This window comes from Raphanus sativus, chromosome 4 (assembly GCF_000801105.2).
Source record: "Raphanus sativus cultivar WK10039 chromosome 4, ASM80110v3, whole genome shotgun sequence".
Classification (NCBI taxonomy): Eukaryota; Viridiplantae; Streptophyta; class Magnoliopsida; order Brassicales; family Brassicaceae; genus Raphanus; species Raphanus sativus.
This window is the reverse complement of record NC_079514.1, coordinates 971061-998930: the sequence shown is the minus strand read 5'-3', so window position 1 is coordinate 998930 and position 27870 is coordinate 971061. Positions and strand designations below refer to the sequence as shown.

General features: G+C 38.7%; 8 protein-coding genes and 1 long non-coding RNA gene across 10 annotated transcripts; 3 read left to right on the top strand and 6 right to left on the bottom strand.

Moving 5' to 3' along the window:
* Window positions 1-290: 290 nt before the first annotated feature.
* On the bottom strand, window positions 291-3436 carry LOC108851657 (protein MID1-COMPLEMENTING ACTIVITY 1). The gene is made up of 8 exons (XM_057007848.1): window positions 3253-3436; window positions 2383-2966; window positions 1330-1739; window positions 1171-1250; window positions 1013-1084; window positions 805-911; window positions 612-705; window positions 291-512 (listed from the first exon to the last, which is right to left on the bottom strand). The coding sequence occupies exons 2-8, from the start codon at window positions 2791-2793 to the stop codon at window positions 460-462; spliced, it is 1227 nt and encodes a 408-aa protein (XP_056863828.1). The 5' UTR covers window positions 2794-2966; window positions 3253-3436; the 3' UTR covers window positions 291-459.
* A 2557-nt stretch (window positions 3437-5993) lies between these two features.
* LOC108851463 (F-box protein At4g35930) lies at window positions 5994-7857 on the top strand. Its single transcript, XM_018624898.2, has 5 exons — window positions 5994-6162; window positions 6309-6752; window positions 6847-6921; window positions 6999-7108; window positions 7210-7857. Exons 2-5 carry the CDS (start codon window positions 6321-6323, stop codon window positions 7481-7483), a joined length of 891 nt encoding a protein of 296 aa, XP_018480400.1. The 5' UTR covers window positions 5994-6162; window positions 6309-6320; the 3' UTR covers window positions 7484-7857.
* Window positions 7858-8300: 443 nt separating this feature from the next.
* LOC108849293 (uncharacterized) lies at window positions 8301-10304 on the top strand. Its single transcript, XM_018622842.2, has 3 exons — window positions 8301-8630; window positions 8973-9447; window positions 9553-10304. The coding sequence occupies exons 1-3, from the start codon at window positions 8550-8552 to the stop codon at window positions 10143-10145; spliced, it is 1149 nt and encodes a 382-aa protein (XP_018478344.1). The 5' UTR covers window positions 8301-8549; the 3' UTR covers window positions 10146-10304.
* A 17-nt stretch (window positions 10305-10321) lies between these two features.
* Window positions 10322-12664, bottom strand: LOC108852049 (rac-like GTP-binding protein ARAC1). 2 transcript variants are annotated; one of them, XM_018625537.2, is made up of 6 exons: window positions 11578-12664; window positions 11316-11403; window positions 11058-11231; window positions 10919-10983; window positions 10782-10847; window positions 10322-10685 (listed from the first exon to the last, which is right to left on the bottom strand). In XM_018625537.2, the coding sequence occupies exons 1-6, from the start codon at window positions 11674-11676 to the stop codon at window positions 10584-10586; spliced, it is 594 nt and encodes a 197-aa protein (XP_018481039.1). In that variant the 5' UTR covers window positions 11677-12664; the 3' UTR covers window positions 10322-10583. The 2 variants fall into 2 exon arrangements, with proteins under 2 accessions (XP_018481039.1, XP_056863770.1); XM_057007790.1 differs by having other exon boundaries at window positions 11058-11403.
* A 152-nt stretch (window positions 12665-12816) lies between these two features.
* Window positions 12817-14695, bottom strand: LOC108855301 (senescence/dehydration-associated protein At4g35985, chloroplastic). Its single transcript, XM_018629085.2, has 4 exons — window positions 13727-14695; window positions 13472-13638; window positions 13310-13394; window positions 12817-13224 (listed from the first exon to the last, which is right to left on the bottom strand). The coding sequence occupies exons 1-4, from the start codon at window positions 14581-14583 to the stop codon at window positions 12984-12986; spliced, it is 1350 nt and encodes a 449-aa protein (XP_018484587.1). The 5' UTR covers window positions 14584-14695; the 3' UTR covers window positions 12817-12983.
* Window positions 14696-15539: 844 nt separating this feature from the next.
* On the top strand, window positions 15540-15985 carry LOC130511011 (uncharacterized). The gene is made up of 3 exons (XR_008944793.1): window positions 15540-15621; window positions 15745-15771; window positions 15836-15985. It is a non-coding gene; the product is annotated as an uncharacterized LOC130511011 (long non-coding RNA).
* Window positions 15986-18174: 2189 nt separating this feature from the next.
* Window positions 18175-19406, bottom strand: LOC108855302 (cold shock protein 1-like). The gene has a single exon (XM_018629086.2). The coding sequence runs from the start codon at window positions 19213-19215 to the stop codon at window positions 18418-18420; it is 798 nt and encodes a 265-aa protein (XP_018484588.1). The 5' UTR covers window positions 19216-19406; the 3' UTR covers window positions 18175-18417.
* Window positions 19407-20037: 631 nt separating this feature from the next.
* Window positions 20038-22498, bottom strand: LOC130511733 (uncharacterized). The gene has a single exon (XM_057009245.1). The coding sequence runs from the start codon at window positions 22191-22193 to the stop codon at window positions 20238-20240; it is 1956 nt and encodes a 651-aa protein (XP_056865225.1). The 5' UTR covers window positions 22194-22498; the 3' UTR covers window positions 20038-20237.
* Window positions 22499-25181: 2683 nt separating this feature from the next.
* On the bottom strand, window positions 25182-26042 carry LOC130510835 (chaperone protein dnaJ 11, chloroplastic-like). The gene has a single exon (XM_057007510.1). The coding sequence runs from the start codon at window positions 25947-25949 to the stop codon at window positions 25464-25466; it is 486 nt and encodes a 161-aa protein (XP_056863490.1). The 5' UTR covers window positions 25950-26042; the 3' UTR covers window positions 25182-25463.
* Between the last annotated feature and the right edge of the window lie 1828 nt (window positions 26043-27870).

The window sequence follows — 27870 nt, the reverse complement described above, 5'->3', positions numbered from 1 at the left end:
CACAAAGATCTTATTTAGTCTAAGAATGCCTAAGATCAATGTCTTCTTAAATTCGTTGAGATCACCAATGATCTACCGAAAACAAGGAACAACAAAGAAAACTCTTAACTTTTTTAATCAATCAAAAACTGAATACAACCATAAGCCAAGACGGCTATATATATAAAACCATAAAACCCTAAAATATTAAAGATAATTATCAAAAATAATTAATAAAAACAATAATAAGATATTTGGAATATTTCCAAATATCTATCTACATCAGACACCTATTCATATGGTAAAAGATGAATCAAGAAAGGCTTGTTAGTCTGTAGTCTATGATACACACGACACAATTACTGAAAAAATGGTGATTATCCCAAACCAATTTACAACACAACAACGATCTAAAAACAAAGTAGAGCACGCAAAGAAGAATCTCGTGTGTCATATTCAGAGATCTTTTTGGTATTTGATTCAATGTTCCATGAACTGCGAAGGAGGCGGACTTACTTTCGTCTTCTCGTTACCTGCGAGAATATTAAGAGACCATCTTTGTTCATGCTTCAAGACTAAAACCAGGTATTGTTAGATGTATAGAGAGAGAGAGAGAGAGAGAGAGTTCATACCATAAGCCCCACGAATCTCAACTTCTCGCAGTTCTTGAACAAGAGCACAGCAACAACACATCAAATGAGATAGAAAATCGTCAATGTACCCTCCCTGCGAACATCAGATCACGTGGACTTCACTTGAGGCATCTCTTGGGATGAAGTGTTTCAATCTCAAACCATTAATATAGTGAGTGATTTAGAAGTGTACCGTTATGTTGAGTGTTTTCCGGAGTTTCCTCCTTACACAGCAAGTGTAGCAGCAACACGAAAGTATCAAAGAATATGCCATTAGCTCATTACATGCTTCAGCTGAAGCTGGACCGTGCCGAATACACACCAAATAGCTATTAGTTTTCTATTTTCATATGTACGTACTCTTTTTAACTAACTAACAAACTGAAACAAGATTAACTTACACATGTGCCTGTTTGTTGCTGCAGTGGCAATCTTTGCCAAAGTACCACACGGGAAAAATAATGTCTTCAAGCCTACGGTTTCCACATAACGAAGAACATATGGAATCGTACATAGTGGACAAGACAAAGTGGAAACAACAAGAGGGGGAAGGACTCACAAAGAGAAGGTTCCGAGCAACAAGCTAGCAAGTCGGTACGCCATTCTTCACCGTGCTGTGATGTGACAGAAGAAATAGATCTGCATGAAAACAATTTTATGTTATAGAAAACATTGTACCAAAATCACAGGCCTGAAACACACTGAAGAAGATTCCAACCTTGAAGCTGCATGGCTACTGCTTTTCTTGGGATGATCTTCCTCATACGAATATTCAACCGTATTTGTGCTAGGGTCAGTTTTCCTCGAAGCTTTCTTGTACAGTTCCTTCTCAGAGCCGCCATCGACCTCACCAACAGTTTGAGTAACACCGATCAAACGCTGAATGACTTCGCACTGAGCCACATCGTAATGCTCCTGTGAATGCTGAAGTTCGAGCTGCAGCTTCTCGTTTTCTGTTTTGAGAGCATCGCAGAACCGCAAGTTAGGGTAGGAGCAAGAGAGAGTCTTCTTGAGCACGGAAGCTGCTTCTCTGGTGGATTCTTGTTTCATAATAACGTCTTGCACGTGTCTATCCTCTTCGTCGAAAGTATACTCGAACTGATCACGGTCAATATACTCCAACCTCTCCTGCACAAACAAAAACCATTACCCCATCACCAAGAATTTAGCTCCAGACACATTTATCCGGAACCAAAAAAACCCAACCAAACCGAAAAACAAGGTTATAGGTTCTGTTCGGATTACCAGATATTTAATCTATAGAACCAAAAAATTGAAATCAAATCAAAATCGAATGGATATCCGAAATTTTATAATATAATATCTATATTTAGTTTTAAATTCAAATAACTTAAAAATATGATTCATAAACCAAAATATTTTAAAAAAATTCCTAGAAAAACTTTAATCTGAAATATTATAATTATCAGAGTTATCTAAAATTTTATCCGAGTTTTCTTTAATTCGAAAAATGATATTTAATACGAAAACTCGAAATTTCTTACATTTTAACTTGAATTAACCGAGAAAATTGGAACCGAACTAGAACGAAATGAGATCCAGAATTATCTGGGATATTACTCGGTTTCCAATTTTGTTACTCGAACCAAAGAAAATTAAACCAAATTTTCTAAATACCCAAACCAATCCTACACCTCTAAAACTCAAAAATCAAAAACTGAACCGAAAGAACCTAACCAAGAACCGAATGCCCACCCAGGGCTAAACAAGATTGTCTCTTTAGACTGGAAAAAAAAATCAGAAAACTTACCCTAACGCGAGCGTTATCAACCAAAGTGATGAGAGGAATGATCTTAAGAAACCGATCGATCTCATCCTGAGCCTTCCTGAACTGGTAAACAATGTTCCACCCCATAGCCAACAGGTAGAGATAGCTCCTGTCGCGGCAGCTGTTAACCAGAACGTAAGACCTCCTCAGAGCATCCTCGAGGCCTTCGAGAGGCTCGCGAGTCTCTGGATACTTCTTCATCTCGGAGATCTTCAGCTGCTCGAGCAAGTTGCCGATGAGTTTGAGGTGGTGAGCGAACTGGCGGCAGTTCTTCTTGTGCATCCAGGCGGTGTTGGAGGCTTTGACGATGAGGCCGATGAGCTTCACGGCGTCGAGGCCTGTGAGCTGTGCTACTGAAGCGATCTCTCCGAGTCCATCCCACGAATGAGACATTATTATTATTTGTCTTTTTGATTTAAAAGATCGATCAGACGCAAGAGAGAGAGAGTTCCTGGTGGAACGGAATCAGAGAATCTGATCTAAGTTCTCCGGCGCCGACATTGTTTGTTACCGACGCTGAATCAGAGGAGAAGAGAGGCTTGAGTAAAACAGAGCAGCTTCTTGGACTGAGACAAGAAAGGAAAAATAAAGTGAATAAAGATAGCAATCAAAGAGATTCTTCAGGTTGTTAGAGCTTTTCTACGTCAAAGATCTTTCAACGTCAAAAAAGAAAAAGGTTATAAAGACTGTTTCTTCAATGCATTGAAGAAGGCAACAGAGATACTTTCCATAACATAGAAATTATAAAATTCGAAAATGTTAGAATATTGATTTAAAGGAAGAAGAAGAAGAAGAAAACATTTTATAAATTACAGAGTATTGAGCTTTATGGGAAAATGCAAATCAGATCACCTGAGTGGAGATATCTTCGTCGTCGTCTTCGAAACTAAGGCAGAGAGCAGATTCTCTGCGTCAAGAGGAGAGAGAGGCAGAGACGAGTCGTATTGGGAGAGAAGAGTAGAAGACGGTTTGTTTTTGTCGATTTTTAGCTTTTCCCACACATTCACTTGTTGCCACTCGTCTGAGCTGAACAACCCCATATTACCAATATGACCTGCCTAATTCCCTTCATTTACCAATGTGCCCCCTGGTGACTTTTCTTTTTCACTAACCATAAAAGTTAATGATTCCTGCATCAGAGCATTTCCAAATAAAGTAGAGTATAATTTTACATTTTCAAATATAATTATGAGGATATATGGTAGAAACAATGTGTTCTATATACGTACTAGGCACTTGGCACAATAGTATATGTGAGAAGAGTTAGATAGTGGAAGAATGAGATAGGAAACGAGACATGATCGATCGGTTGAACTTGATTTGTCTTTGGATTACAGCCATTGTAGTAATGATGATGGTTAAGGTAGGAAGAGCAATCAAGCCATCACACATTCCTTTTTCGGTTGAAATTGATTTGTCTTTGGAATGCAGTTACGGTAATCATATGCCTTGTTTATTCTTCTACTTTACTTTGATTCGATTATCTTCCTCTATAATTATCTTGCTTCACGTGGATGCTGCCCATGATTGTTTTCTAGGCAGCTGGCGAAACGCACGGTAAATTAATGTTTTGCCTATACTCCTTTAGCAACAAAATGTGTATATATTTATATAACAACTACAATAAGTTATCAAATATTTTGGCACGTATAATATACAATATGCATGTGTGGAAAGAGTGGAGTGGGACATTGGTGTTGGTGGTGGTCCCGGTGGAGTATGACTGCTACGCCCTCACTAGTCACTGCGCTTTTTGATAGTGTCTATGTACCATGCGTTTTTACTCTATATATACTTCTTAAATGTAAACATCGTTTCCTCAAAAGTATATCATTGATTTCAGCAAAAAAGTTGTCGGTTCTGTAAATATGTTGATATTACAGCTGCTCCATGTCAATGACCGAAGTACTGAATAATAATTCTGGTTGATGATGTCCAGTTGTTTCTAGACAAATTTAGGTCGATGAATTATTTTTGAACAAAAGTCCCAAACACACCAGTACAAACTGACTAGTGCTAGTATGACATAATGTAAAGTAAGAAATGAGAACCTTTTTTTTTCTGTGGGAGGTAATGAACATTGAGAGACTGTTGTTTGTTTGGTGGATTGTCTAACATGAGATTTATTAGCTGAAAATAATCGTGCGTCTTACTTTATACTACTAAACTAAATGTTTTCGAAATGTCCTTATTTTTTAACAATAAATGGGACAGCTAAATTTCCCATACACATCACAAAGTTATTACTACTAATACTTAACAAATGTATTTTATACAGTACTTTAAACTATGTTTTAAAAAAGTACAGTACTCTAAACTATTTCTGAGGTTTAATTAGTGTAAATCTTCATCGAATGTCGAACACTTTGTCGGAATCGAGCTTATAAAAAATGATATAGTACCTCTCAAAATCTGCATTTCTTCTGACCCCAGAGAAATAAAATTATTAATGCGCCTCAGGGCACTCTAGTTTACGTCGAACAAACATCAACACATTATACATCAAGAAGTAGATGCCCTAAAAATATAAAAAAATCATGTGCTAATCAGCTAACCCCTAAAATAGACAGTAGTAGCCTTAGGAGTCCGTGAACCAAAAGTTTATAAGTTGCAATTAATCATATGAACCAGGATAGCCCGTGATTTTTTTCAATCTACATAATATATCAATAATTATAATCTTATAATATAGTATTTTCTGCATAGCACCATGCTACCTATCAGCTAACGAGTTTCTGGTTTTTGATTCTATAATCTACTTCGGCTATGTTTTGAGTCTTTCGACCGGTAAAAGTGGAGTGATTGTACACAAGCATATGTCATCATTATACAAACGGGCTGAGTTATTCGTCAGTAAGCCCATAATATCAATATCTTAAATAATACATTGGCCCAAAATCGAAATAGACTTTTCCTATTATCCTCATCTACAGAGCGAGACAAAAGATGCCAAACCGAGGTACCCTGCACTTAAATTAAACAACGAGATAACGGAAAATTAAAAGCAACACGTGAAAAAGAAATATATTAAATTTCAGTTACAACTTTCGTGATTTCGTAATTTTCCCATTTATTTTTGAACTTATTCAATCAGTAGATACGTTTATTCAGAAAAAAAGATTTCAATACGTAGAAAAGGAAAAAAAAAACGAACCACGAGGGGAGCCACCCTCGTAATTAATAACGCGTGATTGAGGATTAATACATGTCCTTTTTATTACATTGAATTGAATTTAATCATGCTAATTTGCCCCTTACGTAGGGCCCGCACTTAGAGCTCATACCACAAAAGTCCTTTAACTACCCTTCATCCCAAACAACAAAAAAGGATAAATCCGTCATATCACAAGATATTATCAAAGAGTAAAGCAAAAAAAAAGGAAAAGTCGGAGTACTACTAAATTAGCGGAATCTACGCGTTCGAAACTGATACAGAACAAACTAGTGGGTAAGGAAAGTGGGGTCCCCACGTCTCCGATAATCAAGGGATCAGCCAGTCGTAACGCACCACGTATCGAGATTACTCTGGTACTTGTAGTGCTTAAGAAATGGTTTTGGCGGGCTTAATTAAAAAATTCAAAAAATCAGAGCCCCAAAGTTAAAAACCCTAGCCCCTCTTTCTCACTCCCTCTATCTATCTTTCACTCAAATCTCTTCCCTCGCCACTTCTCCCTCCATTTTCGCTCTCTAGGTTTTCGAGCTTCGTCTCTCGAATCCGAAAGCTGAATCTTTCCCGAAGTAGAAGGTCTCTGTTAATCTGAGGTTAGTTCCTTCTCCGTCTCTTATCCCCTTTTTCGATTTCTAGGGTTTGAATCTCTCCCTCTCTCGATTCGATTTGATTCGGTATCCTATTTTAGTGTAATTTGCTGACAATTGACGGTTTAGCGATTTGCAATTGATTTTTGTAGCTGTGACTGCATATGGGGAAGGTATCACCGAAGGATTCGGATTCGAAGATCTCAACGAGGAAGAAGAAGCTGAAGAGTTCGAATAACAAATATTTAAAGCCTGGGGCTCTTGTTCAGCTTTGTTACAGCAAAGCCTCGGCTACTGCTAAGTCTTGCAATGATCTGGGGAAGAAACGTGTACCTGTGTTTGATACTAAGCCTGCGGAAGATGTTATTTCTCTCAGAAGCCCTCTGGTTTCGTCCCCTGTTAACGTTGTTAAGCGGAGCAGTGTGGTGAGGCCGATGAAGTTTGATGATTTGCAGGTGGAGAGTAGGAAGAGTCCTCTAATGTCATCTCCTGTGGGTATCGTTAGGCAAAACTCGTTGCTGAGGACGCCCAAGACGCCGCAAGCTGAGCCATGCAACTCTGAATCTCAGTTTGAGTCTCTTCCCATGGATTTACTGGTAACATTCTCGTGTTCCTTTTGGTAGTAGTTATCTGAATGTGTGGAGTGTAGTGTGAAAGTCTTTGCCTTTGATGCTTTATATCTCTTTTTAGGTTAAGATTGTGTGTCATCTGCACCATGACGAGCTGAAGGCGGTGTTCCATGTTTCTCAGAGAATAAGGGCAGCTGTAAGTGTTGGTTGACTTGTTTTTTAGTTTTGCATCTATGTATTTATTGGTGTTTTAATCTTCTTTTTTTGGAACAGGCCGTGATTGCAAGACAGTATCATTTCAATTTTACAACGCCAGACCGCTCAAGACAGGAAATGCTGAGTGTTCTGACCCCATTGCCAATAAATCGTTGGCCATTTGTTAGGTACATGTTTTTTGCTTTCAAGTTTACTCATTTTGAATAAGAGCATCAAACAACTTGTTTGGCTCTTAACAAGACCTTCACACTGATCTGATGATAAACAGCAAGGGTGATGGAAACGCAAGAGTCATGGCGAGCCCACACACCCCAAAAGCGCCGAGACATGGTCCTCGACCACCTTGCCGAACTAAACTAGCAGAGATGAAGCAAATCGCCGCTGTTCTTTTCCAAGACCAGACAGCTTTCCCTTCCAGGTGCAACGTTCCTTCGGTTCTCCAGAGGCCGACTCTGTTCAAACCACTGGCTCCAAAGCACCCTCGTGTGCTCTTCTATGAAGATGAGTTATGTCAAGCTGTTGCTCAAAACAACCTTCAGTGATTATGCTTTGCTACAGTCACAAGACGCTTTCGTTTCGCTTCTCTGTCTCCTGTTCATATTAAGTTTGCCTTCATCGCCGCCGTTCATGATCATCTCCATCATGATTATCGTCACCAGCGTCGTCTCCAGTTATAGACTATATAGTATTAAGTAGCATGCAAGTTTTGTAGCAGTGCTAGTTCAGGGTATTAGGGTTTTTTACATGGCAATATCGTAGTATCATTTCAAGGTTTTCGAGTTTCAAGTCATCTGAGTTTGTCTTAATAATAAGCAAGTGTTTTCTGAACTTGTCAGTTGAGTCTTGGGTATATTTTTCTGCATTTATATGGACCAATTGTTTTATTTTTCTCCTTTTTATGAAATTTTTTTACTTTGCTTTCTTCTTAAATTGGCTTTAAAGTTTGTCTGACTTTAATCCCTACCCAAAATAAAATGAAAATATAATTTCGGATGATTGAGCACCAATTTTAATCTTAAAATCTGTTTATATATATCATAATTTTGTAAATTGTAGCAACTGTAAATCTAAAAGATTATTTTTCCTTCACGTACTACACAACTTGTAATCTATAGTTGTTATATATTAAAAGGAGTTTTAACATGAATTTAATGAGAGATATCCATAGATGTATGACCACCATGATTTAGGCAAATTAATTTATTTTCGAAAGGCATCTCATATAATTGGGCCGAGTTATATGCTAATATGGAACTATAGGGCCTTAATAAACCTATTTGCAAGACAGCCGTCACTTCCCTGTTGTCACGTGTAGGGTCCAATCCTTTTTGTGTGGCTATAAATCTACGTTCTATGTGTTGCGTAGAAACATTTTCTGCATCGGAGAGATTCGAGATCTCGCGAGGCTCCGTCGTCTCTTTCTCCGATCCATCGCTGATCTACTGTTAGCTTCTTAGATTTGATTTTCTTTTGGCGCGTAATCGTAATCGCAAGCCTTCGTGATCGATCTAGGGTTCCCGCGAGATCTGAGATTCCATCGTTTTTTTTTTGTCCCGTAGTCAATCATCTTCTTCCTTGGATTGGATTCGTCCCTAAAAATCGTAAACAATGTCTCGGTGTTTCCCGTTCCCGCCACCTGGCTATGTAGTGGATGGAATCCGCGATGAGGCTATGATCGATTCGATCAAGGTTTGTTTGATGAGCATTGATATGCTTTTTGGTATTTTGGTGGGGGGGGGGGATTTCGAATGCTCAAACCTGATTCTAGGGTTTGTTGCCGATGGTGATTAGAGTTTCTATTTGAAAATGAGGAATACATATTGTACTATATCATATAACACGAATACAATGTTACAATATCAACGGAAGAAAGACTGATTCTAAGTTTGTATAGTCCATTGAGTACATGTCCCGAAATCAATTGTTGTCCATCATTTGGAGTTTAAGGGCTGCTCTATCTGAGTTCTTGATTTTCATTGAATGTGGCAAGTTCTTGACATAATCATTGATCCATTGTTTTTGTTAACTCAGGGGGCAGAGGAGAAATGTAATAAAGAACTAAGGAGGCAGGAGAGAAAGAAAAGAGATAAAAAGGAGAAGAAAGATAAGAAGGAGAAGAAGGATAAAAAGAGGAAGGAGAGGGGAAGTGGGGAAGGTGAAAGCCAAAAGCATTCTCATAAGAGACAGCGTAAAGAAGAAGTTGCCAAAGATGTTGTTCAGAAGAACCAGAAAGTCGATGATGTTTTTCGTAAACTCAAAGAAAGTGAAATTAGCTGTTTGGACAAGAGCAGCGTTACTGTTGAGCGTGAGCTGCTTCAGTCCACGTCTCAGAACTCTTGTGATAGCACTCTTAACAGCAATGAGAAGGAGAAGAAGCAGACTCTCAATGGTGGTAGACATAACAACAACAATGGTAGCACTCTTAACAGCAATGCGCTACCTAAGGACAAGGAGAAGCAGCCTCTCGATGGTAGACATAACAACATCAACAACAACAACGACTCTGGTGAGTTTGTTTGTGTTTCTTGGGAAGGATCTAGTATTCTTGTTGGGTCTATTTGTCTTTTCAGGACATTTGATGACAAATCTTTCTTCATATATTAATTTGAAGAAAGCATCATTCGGATTCGTTTGCCTATCCGAAGGCCTAAAGATCCTGAAGGGATGATGATGATGATTACCAACAAGGATCAACCTTGTCCTTCCCGGGAATTAAAGTTTGATAGTGTTACTAGAGATCAGCCGCAACCTCCTTGTTCCACTTCTGCACCACAACATGCGTCGAAGCCACATGAAGAGAAGATAAAACACCACACTTCCACAAGGAAACACAAAGAGAAACACAGAGAGAAGAAACACAAAGAGAAGAAATTGCCGTCTACTACTGCTCAAGAAACTTATCAACCTTCAAGCCTATGCAGGTTGTGCCCTCCATCAATGGCGGAGCAGTTCTTGAATGTAGTTGAGAATTGGGTCCCTAACACGACCGAGAGCAGAGTAGAGCTCACTAGCCCTGAAGAGGATGAATGTTGGTGGTTGATGAAGAAGCCAAGTAGCAACAAGACTGACACAGAAAGATGCAAACAACTTCTTGGCAGAAACAATGAGACCAAGGAAGTAATAAACACTTCAATAGCTTGGCCACACGCTCGCCTTTTACCAGAAGCTGATGTCTACGCCTTACCTTACACTGTCCCTTTCTGATAACATCAATGTCTCATAAAGGTTGAGATAACAAGTAGTAACCTGGTCGGGATGTCTATGTACCGGACTCGGACCAGACATTTTTTCGTGTAGCCTTAATGTTTGTATAAGAGAACACTGTTTGTTATTCTTAGTAAAATCAAGTATTACGTCTCAAAATCTCTCTAGCTGGAAAATTAAAACTCTTTTTTTTTTGTTCTCATGACAAGTGGGATTACATACTTGAATAAACCAACTAGAATCATGGAAGAGAGATTGCTAGTGCAAATATTAGATCTCTCAACTATGAGTGAAGTTAAATTAATCCCATAATTCGACTTTTATAAGAGAGACAGCAATCACGAAGAAAAGAGTGAAGAAAACAAAAAAAATAATGAAAAAGCAAATACATAATGTAACGAGACCCCTGTCATCAAAGAGCCTCTCCCATGAAAGCTATTACAAAATGGAGCAAGCTTTTTGCGCCTTGCTCTTCTTTTTCTTCTGCTTTGGAGGTTGAAGGACCACTCTGATCGTTGCATCGAAGACTCCCTTCACGTTCTGCCGTTTACATATGTATATATATCACACATGGGTTTCATCAAAAAAAGATGGAAGGCAACACTGAAAAATGTTACTCATGAGATTTATATTTACCTCTTGTGATTTTGAACTGCATTCAATGTAAGCAGGCGCTTCAATTAGCTTCTTGAGCTCCTCTCCCTTCAATTTCGCAGCGCCAGGTAAAATGATTAATTTAACGAGAGTTCTTTTGTTGGGAAAAATGTTCATACCTGAGCAGTGGTAATAGGGACAGCACCAGGATGGTCGATGAAGAACTGTTTGTCATCCCGAAGATCTGACAGAAAAGATTAGACTTGTATATATAAAAATACATAAAAGCAAGATGTGCAAAGAGAGTAGTAAAGTTACCTAGTTTGGTACCAACAAGGACGATGGGGACACCAGGAGCATAGTGCTGCAACTCAGGGATCCACTTCTTGGAGACATTCTCATAACTAGCCTTGCTGATGAGAGAGAAGGCTAGAATGAAAACATCAGCACCACGGTAACTCAATGGTCTTAATCTGTTATAGTCTTCCTGCCCTGTTAAAACAATGTAATAATATTTGATAGTAAATCCACAGCTGCACAAGCTCAAATGATGAAATGAGTGATCATTCATTTTACCTGCAGTATCCCACAATCCAAGATTGACCGTGGCTCCATTCACAACCACATTGGCACTAAAGTTATCGAAAACAGTCGGGACATAGTCCTGTTCCCATGGACAAAAAAACAAACATTTTAAGTGAAAATACATACAAGCTCCTCTAACATTCTTTCCATCAGACAATATTTTAATAACCAACCACAATTAATTCACAAGAAATGTATATATTCAGACAGAGATGACAACTGTTGCCAAGAATGTCGGATACATGATCATTACCGTGGGAAAGGTGTTGCTGGTGTAAGAAATGAGCAAACATGTTTTGCCAACAGCTCCATCTCCAACGGTGACGCACTTTATGAACCTTGATGCGCTCATTGCCGATACAAATACACACACACACACACAAAAAGAAATAATCAAACCTCAGATCTATACCTGAGGAACCTAGAGAACTCCTCTATATGAAACCAATTCCTATGAATATTCTACCATCTAGATTCAATGAACCATCTCCCGCACAAACAAAAACAAAAAAAAAACTAAATAAATGTCAGAAAACAAAAAAAAATGTGAGAAATAAACACAAAAGACGTGATTGATCAAAGGAGGAGGAGGAAGAAGAAGAAGGTGAATGTTGTGTGTTAACAAAACGTGAGGACGATGAATTGGATCAACAGAGAGAAAGAGAAGACGAAGTAGAAAGTGATGGCCTCAAATAATTGCCATTGAAGCGTTCTCTAAGGGATGGTATGTAATGGCATCATCTCTGCCACCAACCTCCCCCCGATTCTTTTGCCTCCTTTTTCTTTTCTTCTTTTAAAAACATATTAACGGTTTTTGTTGTTATGTTTGATTGGTTTTGGTTTTTAGTATTTTAGACACTTTTCTATAAAAAAAATTATCATGATTCATATGCAATGCGTCAACAAGACATTTCTCTAATGGAACATCATAATGTTGGTCATGTGTCTTGTTTAGTACTAAAATGTAGGCTATCGTGCACATAATGAACTTCATCTCCGACATTCTTACGTCATGCACATGCATAAGAAACAGTCTAAATATATAATCTATATATATATATATATGTCAACAACAAACATGCAAAGATAACTAGTTGGATAAATAGTAAAAATGTGAATATACTTTGCTAAGATTAGGATAAGGCTTCTTCCAAAACATACTTTGCTTTCTCCAGCTGACAAAACATACTTCTCCATAGACCCTTCTTTAAAATATAGACATTGCTCAATCCTAGTACTTGAATTCTTGTACTTGCTCTTGGAAAGTCTTGCAATGGCAATGAGCATCGATGCAGAGTACCTCAAAGATATAGAGAAGACTCGTAGAGACCTTCGAGCTCTCCATCTCTTCTAGAAACTGTGCTCCCATTACACTTCCTCTTGCGTAACATCTTTCTTGCTCTCCAACCATTCGCTAATAACTCTGTTTTGCTTAACCAACGACGGGTGCATAGAAACATTCACTACTCAAACAACTAAGAAAATCAAAACATACAAAAAGAAAACATTATCATTCTCACAATGATATTTTGAAGTTCACCAGTCAAACCCAATTAAAAAAATTGTATCAATGTCTGTATAAATATATTCACTCAAAGAAGGTAAAACACATGCACCAACAACAATAACCAAAAACCCTAATATTTTCTTTTGATCTGCTCATTGCTTCTGTACCAAGGCAATGAGACTGATGTCCAAAACTCCTCTACTTAGAACTCTTTTCCCCTTCTTCCGTTCTTTAGCTGCCGTTTTAATTACGGTTGAAGCCAACGACGATGGTTTAACTGCACTCTTTGGGTTAAGAACTTGTCTTAACTTGAAAACTGTCCACGCCGTTCCAAGAGCATGCCCTGCTGCTCCAAGCCCTGCGTTTGTCGCCTCTGCTGTCTTTGCTCCATACCTAAAAAAAAACACAATAATATCAAAAACATTAAATCATCCGACCAATATAACAACCACTGAACACATTTGTCTTTTATACTTACTTGTGATCGACTATCTCAGTAGTGACAGTTGAAGTTGTTTTCATAACGTTCTTTCCCGCTATTTCAACAGCATCACAAACCTTGTCTGTCACACACACATGTTAAAAATCAGTGTCAAGATGTATACAAAAGGACATAGTAGGGTACTAAGTCAACTCTTACTGAAACCGTCAAGTGTTGCAAGAACCATCTCTCCAGGAAGAAGACCAAATAGTTTCTTCCCAGCTGCGCTATTCACCACCGAGCTCGTGAAGAATCCAGAGACTTTCACAGCACCAGAGAGCACTCCTTTCGCCACTTTCTCCGTCATCTTCGTCATCTTCCTCACTCTGTTATATATACAACCCATTAAGTCTCAAACACACATTCTTGAACATAAACAAAAAAAAAAAAAATAATAATAATAAAAGATTGTACCTTTTGAGACGTTTTAGAGTGGAAGGGCTAAATTCTCTCTCCTTCTCTGCTTTGGTCAGCTTCCGTTTCATGAAGTCGTTACCCCACATGAGACGATCCATCGTCACATCTCCACACCAGAGTATCCCTTTGATCAGCTGTCCGGAACCGGCGGCGACCATCTTCGACGCGACTCCGCTGTAATCCTCCACGTTCGGAGCCAGAGTCGTCCAGTACGCCGTGCATTGCTTCTCCACCATCCTCTTCCTCTTCCCCGTCAGCTCCGCCGGCGACGTCTCCTTCGCCGCCGTTAAATCCGTCAAGGTTTCGACTTTCTCCGCCGTGAAGCTGCTGTAGTCCGCTAGGATCTCGTCCAGCTTCTCCAGGAGGGGCTCTTGTCCTTTTGAAGCGATGGTGAGCCCGTAGTTCAGCATATCCGGGTCGTCGGCGTCGGCGGGGTGATCCGACCCGGGTTCGTTAACGGGTCGGAGCGAGAAGAAGTAATGAGACTCGTCTACCTTCACGGCGGGTTCGTCTTTGGTCAACGGCCACTGGATCTCGTCGGCGACGCGGGCGAAAACCGCGACGGTGATGTCTCCGTGAACGAGACGGAGGATCTGGAGTTCTCCGACGGCGAGCTCGACGCTGTAGGATTTGTCGATGAGGTGGAGAATCGCGCCGTGGATTGTGAGGATCACTTCCTCCGTCGCCACCGGAGGAGCAGAGGCTGTCGAGGACTGCTCCGGGAAGATGTTGTTGACGAGATCATCCACGTCGAGTGAGGGGTAGAGGTTGTTAGTAGAAGAGCTCGGGAGTGGAGGAGTGGTGGTTGAAGTGTCGATGGTTGGGTAAAGCTTGGGTCTTGGAGAAGATTCCATTTTTTATCGCCGGGAGTTAGGAACAGAGGAGGAAGACGAATGGGGAAATGAAGGAGAAGAAAGGTTATGGGTATTTTATATGAATGTGAAAAAGGATTTGGGCCAAAAATGAATAAGTGAGAAAGATAAGCGGATGTACTTTTGATTAAGTGTTAAGTAATTTGCTGTCCGAATACAGACAGACAGACGTGGGTGTTGCGTGTTTGAAGAGCGCGTACTTTTATGTCTAAACCGGGGGACGGTTTAATACATAACTACAAGTGCTTTTCCAAAATTTTCTTTCTTGAAAAGCTTTATCCAAAATTTACTTTGTAATCTACCGTACTACAGATTATCACTAATTTGCCTATGTTTCTTATCTCAAAAAGGAAGGGATCTTTTTTGTTCTAATTTAGTAATTTGTAACCTAAAAGATTAAATAATTAATAGGTCTAATTAATTATAATGATGAAAAACCCTTTTTAGTGGATATAAGATGTAAGGAAGATAAGTGTTGTTTTGTTTTAACAATTGTTTATAACTTACAGAGTTAAATAATAGTTTCATGAAAATTATATATCCTGTCACCTATTATTTTCTCTATTTTTGACAGAGGTATACCGTATCACTACAAGAAAGCATAGCTTATTCTGACCAAATTGCTGACCATATAAGTTGTCAAAATTATTTCCGACCACAGACTAACAGTTTTATGATGATTAAATAAAGTGGATAAAAAGTGGTCAGAAACTACTGACGAACTGAATTGGTAACAAAAATGATCGGTAATTGTGACCAAGTCTTGACTATTTTAATAAGGTCAGAAAATGATCAGAAATTGATCAAAAAATGGTCAGAGTTTTAATAAAATTTTAACTATTTTTCCTATTTTGTGTAGTGGTCAGAAAATAGTCAAAAAACTGTGTTATACGCTTGGTTAATAAAACTAGATACTTTTAACCTAATATACATTTTCTTTTAACGTCTTCTTCTTAACTCCAGAGGCGCATAACTCTTTCTTCATACTGATTCTCAGAGGAGACCACTCTAGCGCTACAGGTAATGTTTCTCTTATATAATTGGTTGATTTGCAATGACTTATAGGTTTAACCGTTTAAGTATTATAAAGAATTTTCTTAAGTAAATTTTCATTGAGTTTTAATTGATTTCTTTCCTACCCAGGCAGAGATCAACACTCTAGTTTTCATGGTAAGTTAATTTTTCATATTTATCAAAAAAAATTCTTGTTTCTTATATGCTTTTTATTTTACAGGAAAACAATGTGATTAAAGGTTACCGTTTTAGATTGGAACAATGCCAGATCCATGACAAGTACTTTCAGCTGGTTTTATGGAATAGTGCTTAAGACCAAGAAACACGATTATGGACTACAAACAGAAGACAAGAAGACAGTAGTAGATGAGAAGATATTATTATTCTTGCTTTTTGTAGCTTTATTTGTTGTTTTTAAAATTTATGTAAATACTATGTTAAAACTATTTCAATGTTAATTGTTTAGGTTTCAACTCTAAACTATATTTAATTTAGTCATTTGTATTTTAAATACAGTTTCATTGATTAATAAATCTAATTGAAATAATTAGATAATTTATTAATAAATGGTTAGAAATATCATAAATTGGTCAGGAAATAGTTAAGAAAACTGTGACCACTTTTTGATAATATTTCTGACGATTTTCCTGACCATTTATGTGGTCAAGAAATTATTGACCACTTTCCGACCAAAGCAAATTTCTGACGAGTTTTTTTGACGACTATAAATGGTCAGAAGTTGGACAATATAGAGTGTTTCTGACCATTTTATGTCGGATATAATGGTCAAAATTTTAACTGTTTTTTGTAGTGTATGCTTTAGAGTAGATCAATTTGCAATTTCATCTCATATTCCTCAAAATTACATTTTGGGAAAATAATCCAAAAGATTGTAACGTAATTAAACTGGATAAATAATAGTTACAAGAAAGAAATCTAAACAAAAATAAAAAATCTAGACAAAGTAAGTACAAGAAGAAAAAATCTAAGGGATGTCTAATCTGATCACTTGACTAGTTTCTTTTGACTTGTGTATATGAGTTTGACTTTGAGTTAAGAGCTAAGACTTTTTAACTTAGTTAGTTTAAATATTATTTACAAAATATAATCAAATGTAAAAATAACTAACATGTAGATTGTAGACTGATTATTTTGGAAATCGTCGTCGTCCAGGCAGGCGGAGGAAGCAATAAAGATATTTCCGTGGAGCACACTTCAACTTCTTCTCTTAGATGGAAGATCCTTCGCCAAGCTCTTCTCCGTAGATCTGGTTAAACTCCTCTCTCCTTCTTCCGGCATCCTTTTAGTCTCATCGATACAACATTGATAAATTATCTGTAAATGATATTACAGACTTGTCTGTACGTATCTCTCTATCTGGCTCTTGTGTTATGTGGGCAGAGTGTTGTGTAATGGTGAGCTTTTCATTTTGATCTTAGATTAATTGAGTAGAAGCTTATGGGAACAATGTTACTCTGTGTAATTGCCTGGTAAGCTGCTGATATAACCGCTAACCAAACTATAGATGAATTAGTAGCTGATTAGAGTTTTAGTATGTTATATTCATTTACAATCTGCTGGAATCAACCACGTTGAGTTGTTTGGTTTTACAGGAGACATCTCAAATGGCTATTTAGTTCAAAATGATAATGTCAGTTGATTAATGTAGGGTTTTCGGTGGACGTGGCTGATGATTAACCTAGTCAGGTTATTGTGTGTGTGTGTGTGTATTACAGTACTATAATCTTACCAATGATAATTCGATTGCGTGGCTCTGTCGGGACAGGAAAAGATGAACAACCAAATTTAGGTTTCCAGATTCTTCTATTTTAGGAAGATTCGTCATCGATCTTGGATTCTGCTAATTATGACTGTAATTACGTATCAACTTAAGCAAAGATTAACATAAAAATCCCTCAATTTAGTCAAAAAAACTTAAGCAAAGATCGTATTAATCTAACTTCTAAAAAAATAAGTAAAAGTCATGGACATTTTATAAATTGCTGCTACTCTTGTATAAAAGAATCAATTTTTTTTTTTTTGCTAAAATGTAAATGTGAATATCATATAATGAAAAAAGATTTTACAAGAAAGATCTAATGTTTAAACCACCTTGGCAAAAAAAAAGAAGGTAAAAAACAAGGTGGATTATAGAGGTTACTTCCCAACAAAGGACCTTATGACAGCCATATCAACATAAGAGAATGAAAATTCTTTCTAGATCTTCTAGATGAAATAATGTTCCTTATCTCCTTATCAATGGCATAAAAGAGAGATCCTGGTGAGATAGAAATCTGATTATGCATTAGGTTGTTTCTCTGCTTCGAGAGATGGTAGATAGTAGCTTGAGAGGCCAGCTTCCTGAGAAGAGAAGATCAAGCCAAAGAATCAAAATTGGCTTGATCTTTGTGTCAAAATTAATGTGTAAAGGTGAAAACATAGGTTTGGTTGTATAGTGAGGTCTCAGGTTATCCCGTACAAAGTACACAGAATGCAATAAACTGAAACCCAGCACAACTGGCAAACAAAAAGAACAAAACTCAAAGTGACATAAGCAAAAGAAAAGCAAAAGTACAGTATCCATATCAGAAACCAAATCCAGTTAAACTTACATAGTTATTACCACAAAGAAAAAGGATTTAAACCCTTTTTGTATAATAATAAAACAAAAAAAAACATTAAAAGGACCAAGCAAATTCATCATTCCGACAAGCAAAATATTAGAAACGAAGACGAAGAGTAATATAAAAACTTATACATTACTCAAATCCATCTCCATCCTTTTGTTGATTAGAGAGTAAATCAAGCAACAGAACATTCCCTCGCAAAGTGACCTCTTTCACCACACTTGTAACACTCTCCACCACCTCCACCTGCGTTTCTACCGCCTCCTCCACCACTTCCTCTCCTGTCACAATCACGAGCCAAGTGACCAGTACCCCCACACTCGTAACAAGCTCCAGACTGTCTCTTCGTCGCACAATCTCTAGCCATGTGTCCGACTCCACCACACGTGTAACAAGTACCACCACCACCGCCGCCGCTTCCACGTTCACCGCCGGTTCCTTTCTGAACGCAATCCCTAGCAAAGTGACCAGCTTCACCGCAAGTGTAGCACCCACCTCCACCACCACCGGAGGCTCCTCCACGTTCACCGCCGCCGCTGGATTTCTGAACGCAATCCCTAGCCAAGTGACCAGACTCACCACAACTGTAACAAGACGCTTCACGCTCACCGCCGTCTTCATCACGGCAATCCTTAGCAAGATGACCAGCCTCGCCGCAGTTATAACAACTTCCTCCTCCGCCGCGCCTGACAACACCGCCGCCGCGAGAGCTGGTCTCCTTTTTACGGAGAGGAGCACCGCCGGGAGCAGTGACGTCGACGGCTTTGGTCTTCCCGTCGGTTCCCTCTACGACGGAGAACTCGACCAAATCGTCGATGGCTAGGCTCCTGTAACCGTCGGAGACGATGGAGGATTGGTGAACGAAAAGCTCTTCTCCGCCGCCGTCGGGGGTGATGAAACCGTATCCCTTGGAGTCGTTGAACCAGTTCACCTTCCCGGTAGATCTCGCCGCCGATTGATCCTCTGACGCCATCGGATTGAAGATTTTTGAGTGATTAGGGTTTGTTGGTTGAGAAAACCGTCGGCGTGTTTGTGTATATATAGAGAGGTAGGAGTTGATGGAGATTAACCCTAATTAGTGGGAGATGTACTCAAACCCTAATTTGACTACACAGATGTGAGTGGAGGATTCTTCGGGAGTGGGGAATTTGGGAAACTCTGCCACTTCACTTTCAAACTCTTATCACCGTCGGTTTTCGGGTGTGCACGCGTCCACCTTAGCTGTTTTTAATCCTGACCTTTCGTTTCGCATTAATCATTTAGTGATTTGATAAGATTGGGGCCTTTAGTTGGATTGTATATTGGGCTCATAGTTTCAGGAGTTTCTCATATGGGCCTAATCTAGATTTGGTTTGGTTTGGACCAGAGATGTTTCTTTATTTTCTATCTAAGAGTGTCTATCATCATAGTATTGTTGGTTTATTCACAGTGAAGATTAGCCCCAAGAGTTCTACATAAAATTCAGCTTCAAAAAATAAGTCATAGTATAGCACTTCATAATTTGCAACATGCTGTATACATCCTTAGCTAGCCTTTTACAAAATTAATACACACTGGTACTTTCATTATATTTGCAGTAAATCACATTTTATGAGAATCCATTTCCATCTTTTCTTTGTAGAAGAACTAAAACCTTAGTCGATGATTAGACCAAAGAGTTTAACTATGTTTGCAAAATAGATTATTTGGATATAAAATATGTAAGAAGTACTGGTAAGTTGGCATGTACAATTTTTTAAGAACTTACTGGTAAAATAACAGAATCTTAATCAGATGCAAAATGATGCCTTCAAAATGCCAAGCCAAAAAACAAATTGAATACTGGAAAATGTTATATTACAACTTTTTGATAGTAGTGGAGGTAGTTTTCTTTAAAAAAAAACAGTCATCATCTACAAGAATACCATTTGAATAAATGTGAAAAAACTATATTTCTAATGCGATCCAGAAACGAAGCTTCTTAAGTCAATCATGAATCAACAATCAATCAATCAATCATACATGAAAGCCTCTGGCTCCTCGTGACTGATAAAGCTCAAGTCTACTCTTAGCTTCATACAACAAATGTTCCATGTCTTCTTCCTCCGTCACACTCCCTTGCTTCGACGCCCACTCCAACACCGTCAGCACTTCATCCTTAGCCAGCTGCTCACTGTCCGGCACATTCATCGCCACGTAGCTCAGCAAAACCAACGCCGGAATCTGAGCTCCGTTATCCCCGAAGTACGCCAGCTGCACGAGAAGCTTCGATCCTCCCGCGTCGATGATCGTCCTCGAGTGCTCTTTCCCCAAGAAGTTATCCCCCGTCGCGAACTTCGCCATCGCAACCGCCACCTCCGCCGCTAACTCCGGCTCCCCGTCGTCCAAGAGCTTCACCAGAGGAACGATCATTCCCGTCTCCGCGGACTTGAACGTCCGAGCCAAGTTCCCGATGGACCTGACGCAGGGGATGAGCAGATCCGATCCCGCGTCTGCGTTTTCGACGATTCGGAACAGCTGGTCAACAACCGCTTTGCACGCGGGGGAAGTGCGTCTGAACGCTGATCTCCTCAGATCGGCGTTTTCCTCCGCAACCGCGGTGATCTCCATTATCGCCATGGCCGTGTTGTACCTCGTCTCCTCGTCTCCGTTCTCCAGCAGAACCGCGAAGCAGAGCAGGGCTCTCGACTCGGTGATGACTCGGCAGATCGTCGCGTTCCCCACCGCGAGCTTCCACAGCGCCCTCGCCGCCATCGCTTTCATGTACGCCTTCGTCGTTGGATCCTCCAGCTCCCTCCCCCTCGTCACCGACGCGTTCCGCGACTGATGCGCCGCGCTGAAAGGCTTGCTTATTCCACTGTAGCTCTTCTCCGGCGGCTTTCCCGGCGACGGCGGCGGCGGTTCGTCGCCGATAAAAGATTTAGCCGATTTCATCGCCATTGTAGTCTTGATGATGCTGTGCATCTGATTCGGCAATGGATTCATCTCGTTATCTTCCTCCTCACGCAACGCCGGCAAGCTACTAGTTTTGCTCGCCATCACGACGGCGTGGTGCATCGACGTGGCTCTACCCGCGACGACCGCGTATTTGCTATGTTCTTGAACCGTCTCAAACGCTAAATGGCTCACTAAAAGCCTTATCACGTTATTCTGAGCGAACAGCTCTTGACACTTGGCGTGGTTGTTCCCATCGACTAGCTCAGAAACGGCCCAAGCAACAACCGCTTGTACCCTCATCGAACCTTCTTTAAGAATATTCGCAAGCACCGAACAAACGCCAGCTTGAATCATCTGCTCCACGCTCTCCGGGTCTCGGCCCAATAACCCGATCGTCCTCGCGGCGTTTTCCTGACCGTCGATTTTTCCTTCTTTCACTAGCTTCAACAGAGGGTTGACTCCACCTTCTTCAACTATCAGCTTCACGTATCTAGGGTTGTCTTTCGCTAAGGATGCTAAGGACGCGGCGGCGTCGGCTTTATCGTCCGGCGAACCGGTCATCAAAACCGCGATCTGCTCCCAGATCAGACACAAGATCGGCTCGTTGGCCGCGATGGGAGGGAGTCCTAGGTAACCGACCCCTTCGTCTTCGTCGTTACCGGCGGGAGTCGAGACGCGGAGGAGCCAGGAGACGTCTCCGACGGAGTTCTCCAGCTGAGAGATCATTTTCCGGAATGCCGCGGCGGGGATTATGTTGAAGAGGCGCATTATGTAGCCGTCGTCGCGGCATCTCTGGACCATGGTCAATGCCTTCTGGAGGACGCTCTCGGTGTCGTCGATGATGCGGCGCGTGGGACGCTCGTAGAGGTCGGAGCTCGCACGCGCGGCTTGACGGAGGAGAGCTGCGAGCTTCTCTGTTTTTGACTTGATCTCGGCGCATTCTTGCTTGTTGATTGTGGCTTCGTCTCCGGCTTTCACCACTTGGTCTGCGAGTTGAATGGGTCTTGTCAGTATCTGCTTCGCTAGATCATCCATCGATTTAACAACTAAAGCTGGTGTGGTGAGGTGTGATCAATGAAACTTAGGAACGGGTTGGTCTTGATTTTTCTTTTAAAGAAAATGAAGAAAGATTATGAAGCTTTTTGTTTTGGGGGGTTTGGATTGGTTTGGTCTTTGAAACACGGTTTCGTCATTTCTAATGTCTTTCTTACAGAACACGTCGGTCTTCGCCGGCTTTCGTTGTCGGAGTAAATTACTTTTGTAATTTTACCAAGTCGTCGTAGGCTTTTCTGTTCTTGAAATTTTAAATTATTGAGCACCCCATATTCTATACATATTATTACTTTATCAGGAATCATATCCGATTTTCTAATGTAGGATGATAATAAACATATTTTAAGGTGGCAAAGAAACCATAGGCATGCTTAATAAATTCAAAGCAATTCGATTTTAATTATTGGATTGTGATTTGCCCAATTTTAGTAGTTTTTAATGATTGAAAATTCAAATGATAACAATTTGCGGAAGCTTTTGAACACCCTGAAAGTTTAGTGAAAGTTTTATTATTATTGTTAAAGATGTGACTGGATAAGTTATATTGGGCCCCGAGAGACATTGCATTTATTGGTTAACGCTAGCTGGGTTATTCTGCAACTCGTTACTGGCTACATCCAATGTTACTTGAAAGTTAGAACTTGAAGTCTTGAACCAACCATATTTATTTCGGGGACGTGTTCCATAATTATAAAAAGGAATGGTAACCAACCGCACCGCTATCCACAGTAGCAAAAATCTCTATATATAACTATATATTGATATATTTTTGTTATTATTTGAAACGCATCGTACTTAGCTCGCAGTTATTCCACAAGTTACTACCCGGACCCCGAAAATGATGGTCGTTACAGAAAAAATATTGAACTTTTTGGTTTTCTTCATAAGACTATCCTCTAGTTCTAGGCTCCTAACTATCGAAAAGAGAAATTTAAATTTTATCCACCAGACTTGCTTTTTATTTTGGTTGAGAGAACCAAACTTATTTTTTATAAAAAAGGTTAATTATACTTCCAAAGGCAATTTTGAGATTTATGAAACTTGAAACAATTAGTAAGTGATTAGTGTATATATATATATATATTTATTCTGAATAATCCATATATATATCACAAATTTTAGAGCCTAGGAGCATTCAAAATGTTAAATTCTATTTTTCTTCTAAAACTAAGTAATCCAATAATGGAGTGATTTTTTCTCTAACTCTATTCTATTTTGGTATTAAAATACAGTGAAAACAATAAATATATATTATTTCATTTATGGACTAAATCTATTTTTATTTCGTTATAAATTAGAAAATGAAGTAGAATTAAAACATTTTTATTTTAAACTCTATTTTAAAGTAAAAAAATATAATGAAATTGAGTAATGGTCTATCTTCTCATGTTAGTACTGACTCTGTATATATCACCAAACTTCATTAACTTGATTTTGATGATTTTTATGAATATTGTTCTCATCACTTCTTTTAAGTAGTTTTACAAATATAAAAAACACGTGATTTTATAATGATTTTATCTCTAGTTATTTATATACACCTGCATGCAAATAATGACGATAACGAACATTTGATATTTGTCCCAAATGAGAAAAAATAATTAATCTATTTTATTCACTCTTCTGCGTGACTTTTGCCTCCTTCGTTTTTATGTTCATCACAAAAGATGAACAGATTAATTCAATAAATTACATTTTTTTTCTCCTAAACGAAGACATCGTGGTTACAATGAATCTATTTGTACATATAATACACTGGAGCACGTCTTTCAGTTAAACATCGAAAACTTCTTATACATAAAAGACGCTGAATCAAATTCTTCACACAGATGACAGTAACATAAGAGGAAGAAAGCCACAAGTTTGGGGTTCTTTTTAATTCGGTTTATATGCCCTGGAGAAAGAAAGAAATGATGCACTATATATCATTATAGCTTCTAGAAGGATATTAATATATGGATTCTAGAATACATCTAATTAAGTATGCAATAGTATGTATTGTCCCGACAAATTAAGATAAAAATACGGCAATAATTTATTGCAGAAGATCTTAACCACTTACCAACATGAGTTACTTTTCCAATTTCCACAATCTCGCGGGGCCAGTAAACCTAAAGATTAGTATTTAACTATTTATCAACAAAGTCATTCAAATAAGTTTCAACTTAACAAAAGTATGCATCGCCTTTATCATGTCCCTATAGTGTTCCCAAGTTCCATCTCACCATGTGTTATTGTCTGGGGTTTAATCTTATTATTATTATTTCAAGAGATTACAATTTGAGTATATCAGAAGATTGATAACCACACCAATGAAATGAGAACAAAACTATACTACATATCTCATCTACGTTTCCCAATTTTGATTTCAGATTTCAACTGATATCACAGCGTAGAACACCAAATAGATATCGATATCATTCTAGTGATATCAAACATTGTATTGATTTTAAAATGAAAAAGAGGGACCCAAATACCATATATATAATGTATTTGGACTATAGTGACAACAGACACATCGATGCATCGATAAACCCACTTTGGCCTCAACATTTATTAACTCGAAATCTCTCAACTTAGCACTTGAAAGAACTCAGCTTCGGTTCGCACTGAAATATAATCTGCTTTCATTAGCCATGTTCACGTGTTCTGAAATATCAGGTGCCTTGTGGGACAGAAAGATATAATCACTTATTGATGTGTTCCACCAATCGTGGAGATTCCTAATTTCCATCCAAAGAACTGAGACCAACCCAAGTTCATAGAGTAAACAAAACATACGAAAACTTAATATCAACCTGGACAGTTGATAGAAAATGAAACTGCTCCAAGCATATTCGTAACAATTTATATATACTTTTTTGTTACTTGTGATGATATCTATTATGCACTGAAAATGGGTATATTGGAACCATAAGTAAATCATAATCTTAAAGATTAGCTCTAGTCTCTAGATGAACAAAAAACGAAAGTAACTAAAGTATTTATTTTGTTTTCATTGATAATACTATATTAGGATTCACAAGGTAAAAAACACACACACGTAGATCCTGCGTTACACGAAACAAACGGCGCTGATCACTCGTGGGGGGAGGGAGGGAAGCGTACGTTTTAGCTCTTGGCGTATGTTAGCACACTAATACTACTATTAATTACATCGTTAATCCCAGATTTACCGCTTCCTATTTACAACCGTTTTTTATAATATTAATTCGAATTAACTCGAGCTAACTCGGTCACTGAGTCAGCTCGCTACCAGCACTGATCGGTCTCCCAGTTCCGTCCCACGTAACTGCCCATCCCGGAGGTGCTGACGGTCAAAGGACGGCTCCGGCGAAGAATCCTCCGATCATACACAGAGCGTTTCTCAGGATCGGAAAGAGTACAGTACGCCGCGTGGATCTTCATGAACTCATCCGCCGAAGAAGAAGAGTTACTCCGATCGGCAACGTCGGGATGGCAGATCCTAGCCAATCTCCGGTAAGCCGATTTGATGTCCTGGCCCGTCGCGCCGCGAGGAACCTCGAGAATCTCGTAGAGCGAAGCGGTCGCCGTCGGCGTCGTTCGCCGCGGGATCTGGTGCACTCTGGGAGGAACCTCCGTGTAGGTGTAGGAGCAAGAGGCGGAGACGAGAGGAGGCGGGAGACGAGCTCCGCGAGACGGCGGAGATATGGGGGAGAGAGGCGGAGAAGCGGAGAGAAATGGATGAGCGAAGGAAGTTGGAGATGAAGAAAGCATCTTTGCTACGGAACGGTGTCGTTTGGGAGATTTTCTCTGCGTTTTGAGTTGTTTGTCTTCTTTGTTCGAGAGAGGGAAAGAAAGAAAGAGAGACTGAAGAAGAAGAAGAAACTGAGTGATTTATTTATAGGGGAAGAGGCGATTAGTCGTTAATTACTTGATTAATACTCTATTAGTTTTTAGTTACATACTCTGAAATACGGGTCGGATAAACTAAGAGTAAAATCGGGTCGGATCCTGTGGTGCTGACTGCTGAGTCGGATAAAGGAGCTTATCCCGTAGGAATTATTGCAGTAGAGATAAGAATGTACGTAAGATTTTATTCATAGTGGCCAAATTGTGTTGTGGCTGTAATTGTCATATTAGAAAACAAAAAACTAACCCAGTAACTAAATTTGCACGAAATATAAATCATGTTGTGGTTTATGATATATTTTACTTATTTGATATTTTTTTCTTATTTTCATTGTTGTGGATTGTGGTGGTACTTGTATAGAGAAGTAGTTTGGACCATTCATTGTTTGTTGGATACTGAGAAGACAGAAATAGATTTTTCAGAAGATGTATAAAAGACTAGTATGCAATTTACGATTGCCTCCCACCATGCAAACATATTAAATATTTATGTGACATTTATTTTTCCTTGCATAAGTCTAGAATATAATTCGTGGAGAAATTGTTTTCTTATCTCACGGAACTTTAATGATATCGACAAACCGTTTCTTTATTAGATTATTATAGTTAAATATTATTTTCAAATTTATCTTTTCAGAAAGAGAGATTATTGGTTGTCTCAATCAAAGAAAATTCTAAATATTCGTAGAAGAAAAGTCGACTGAGTTATTTTATTTCTATTGTGTGTATTATTTTGAGAGAAGGTTATTCAAAAGAGCTGAAATCACGGATGATTAATCTTTAAAAATTTGATTACTTTTTCTAAAACAAAGTTACGAACTACCCTATGTGCATGGTAAGTTTTGAATGAGCAAAGCTTTTTGACGTGGAAGTTTCAGTAAACCCATCAGTGAGAAATTATCTAGACCTAGTAACCAAGTTTTCCAATATAAAGTGTCCTCAATAGTTGCTCAATGTGTTCTCAAATTACTACTTCACAAGATTAAGTTGGGTTGTCAAGACCATTACGTCTATATGTATCTTAAACGAGACCAACTTATGAAAAGAGTTCTTGCCCATTGCAATTTGATTCGGCTTTTCCTTAATTAGTCCATATGCAAGTCGATGATCACGTAGAGGCTAATGGACCATAATTTGGTTCTAGATGATTGTGATTGAGTGATTCCGTTAAGTTTTAAGCAAACTATTATAATCTTATATAGTCTCTCCAACCACATGTTTTGCTTATCTTCGATACCCAAATAAACGAAAAATTGCAATAGCTTTCTATCAAAATTCAATTGGTGTGGTTAGTGCGTGCCGGTCGATTCCGTTGTTTTTTGTATGAACTTGTCTAAATCTTACTGTATCATACTGATTTAATCTTAGTTTTTAAAAATCATCAAAGGAAAATTTATCTGAGACTTTTGACATATTCAAAAGCCAAGTTAACCTAAAGTTTTACTTAGTATTAAAGTTGAATAAAACAATTGCAAGTGATGTCCAAGATTGATGCCACCAATTCGTGGGTGACACATTCCCTTCCATAAGCATTTTTAGCTTTTTCGTCATCGTCCATTAAAAATATATATAACAACTACTTAATTACATTATTTATACATACGTTTACAAATTACGCGTAGACGTATCCTGTCATCACATACCTTACAACTACATTTCTGCAACTTGTAAGTTGTAACATTAGTATATTACCATATAAATATTTAACTGCGTTTACGAAGCTAAAAGCTAATCTTACCTAAAGAATCAATACATTAGTATAAAATGAGGACAAGAGGGATAAAGT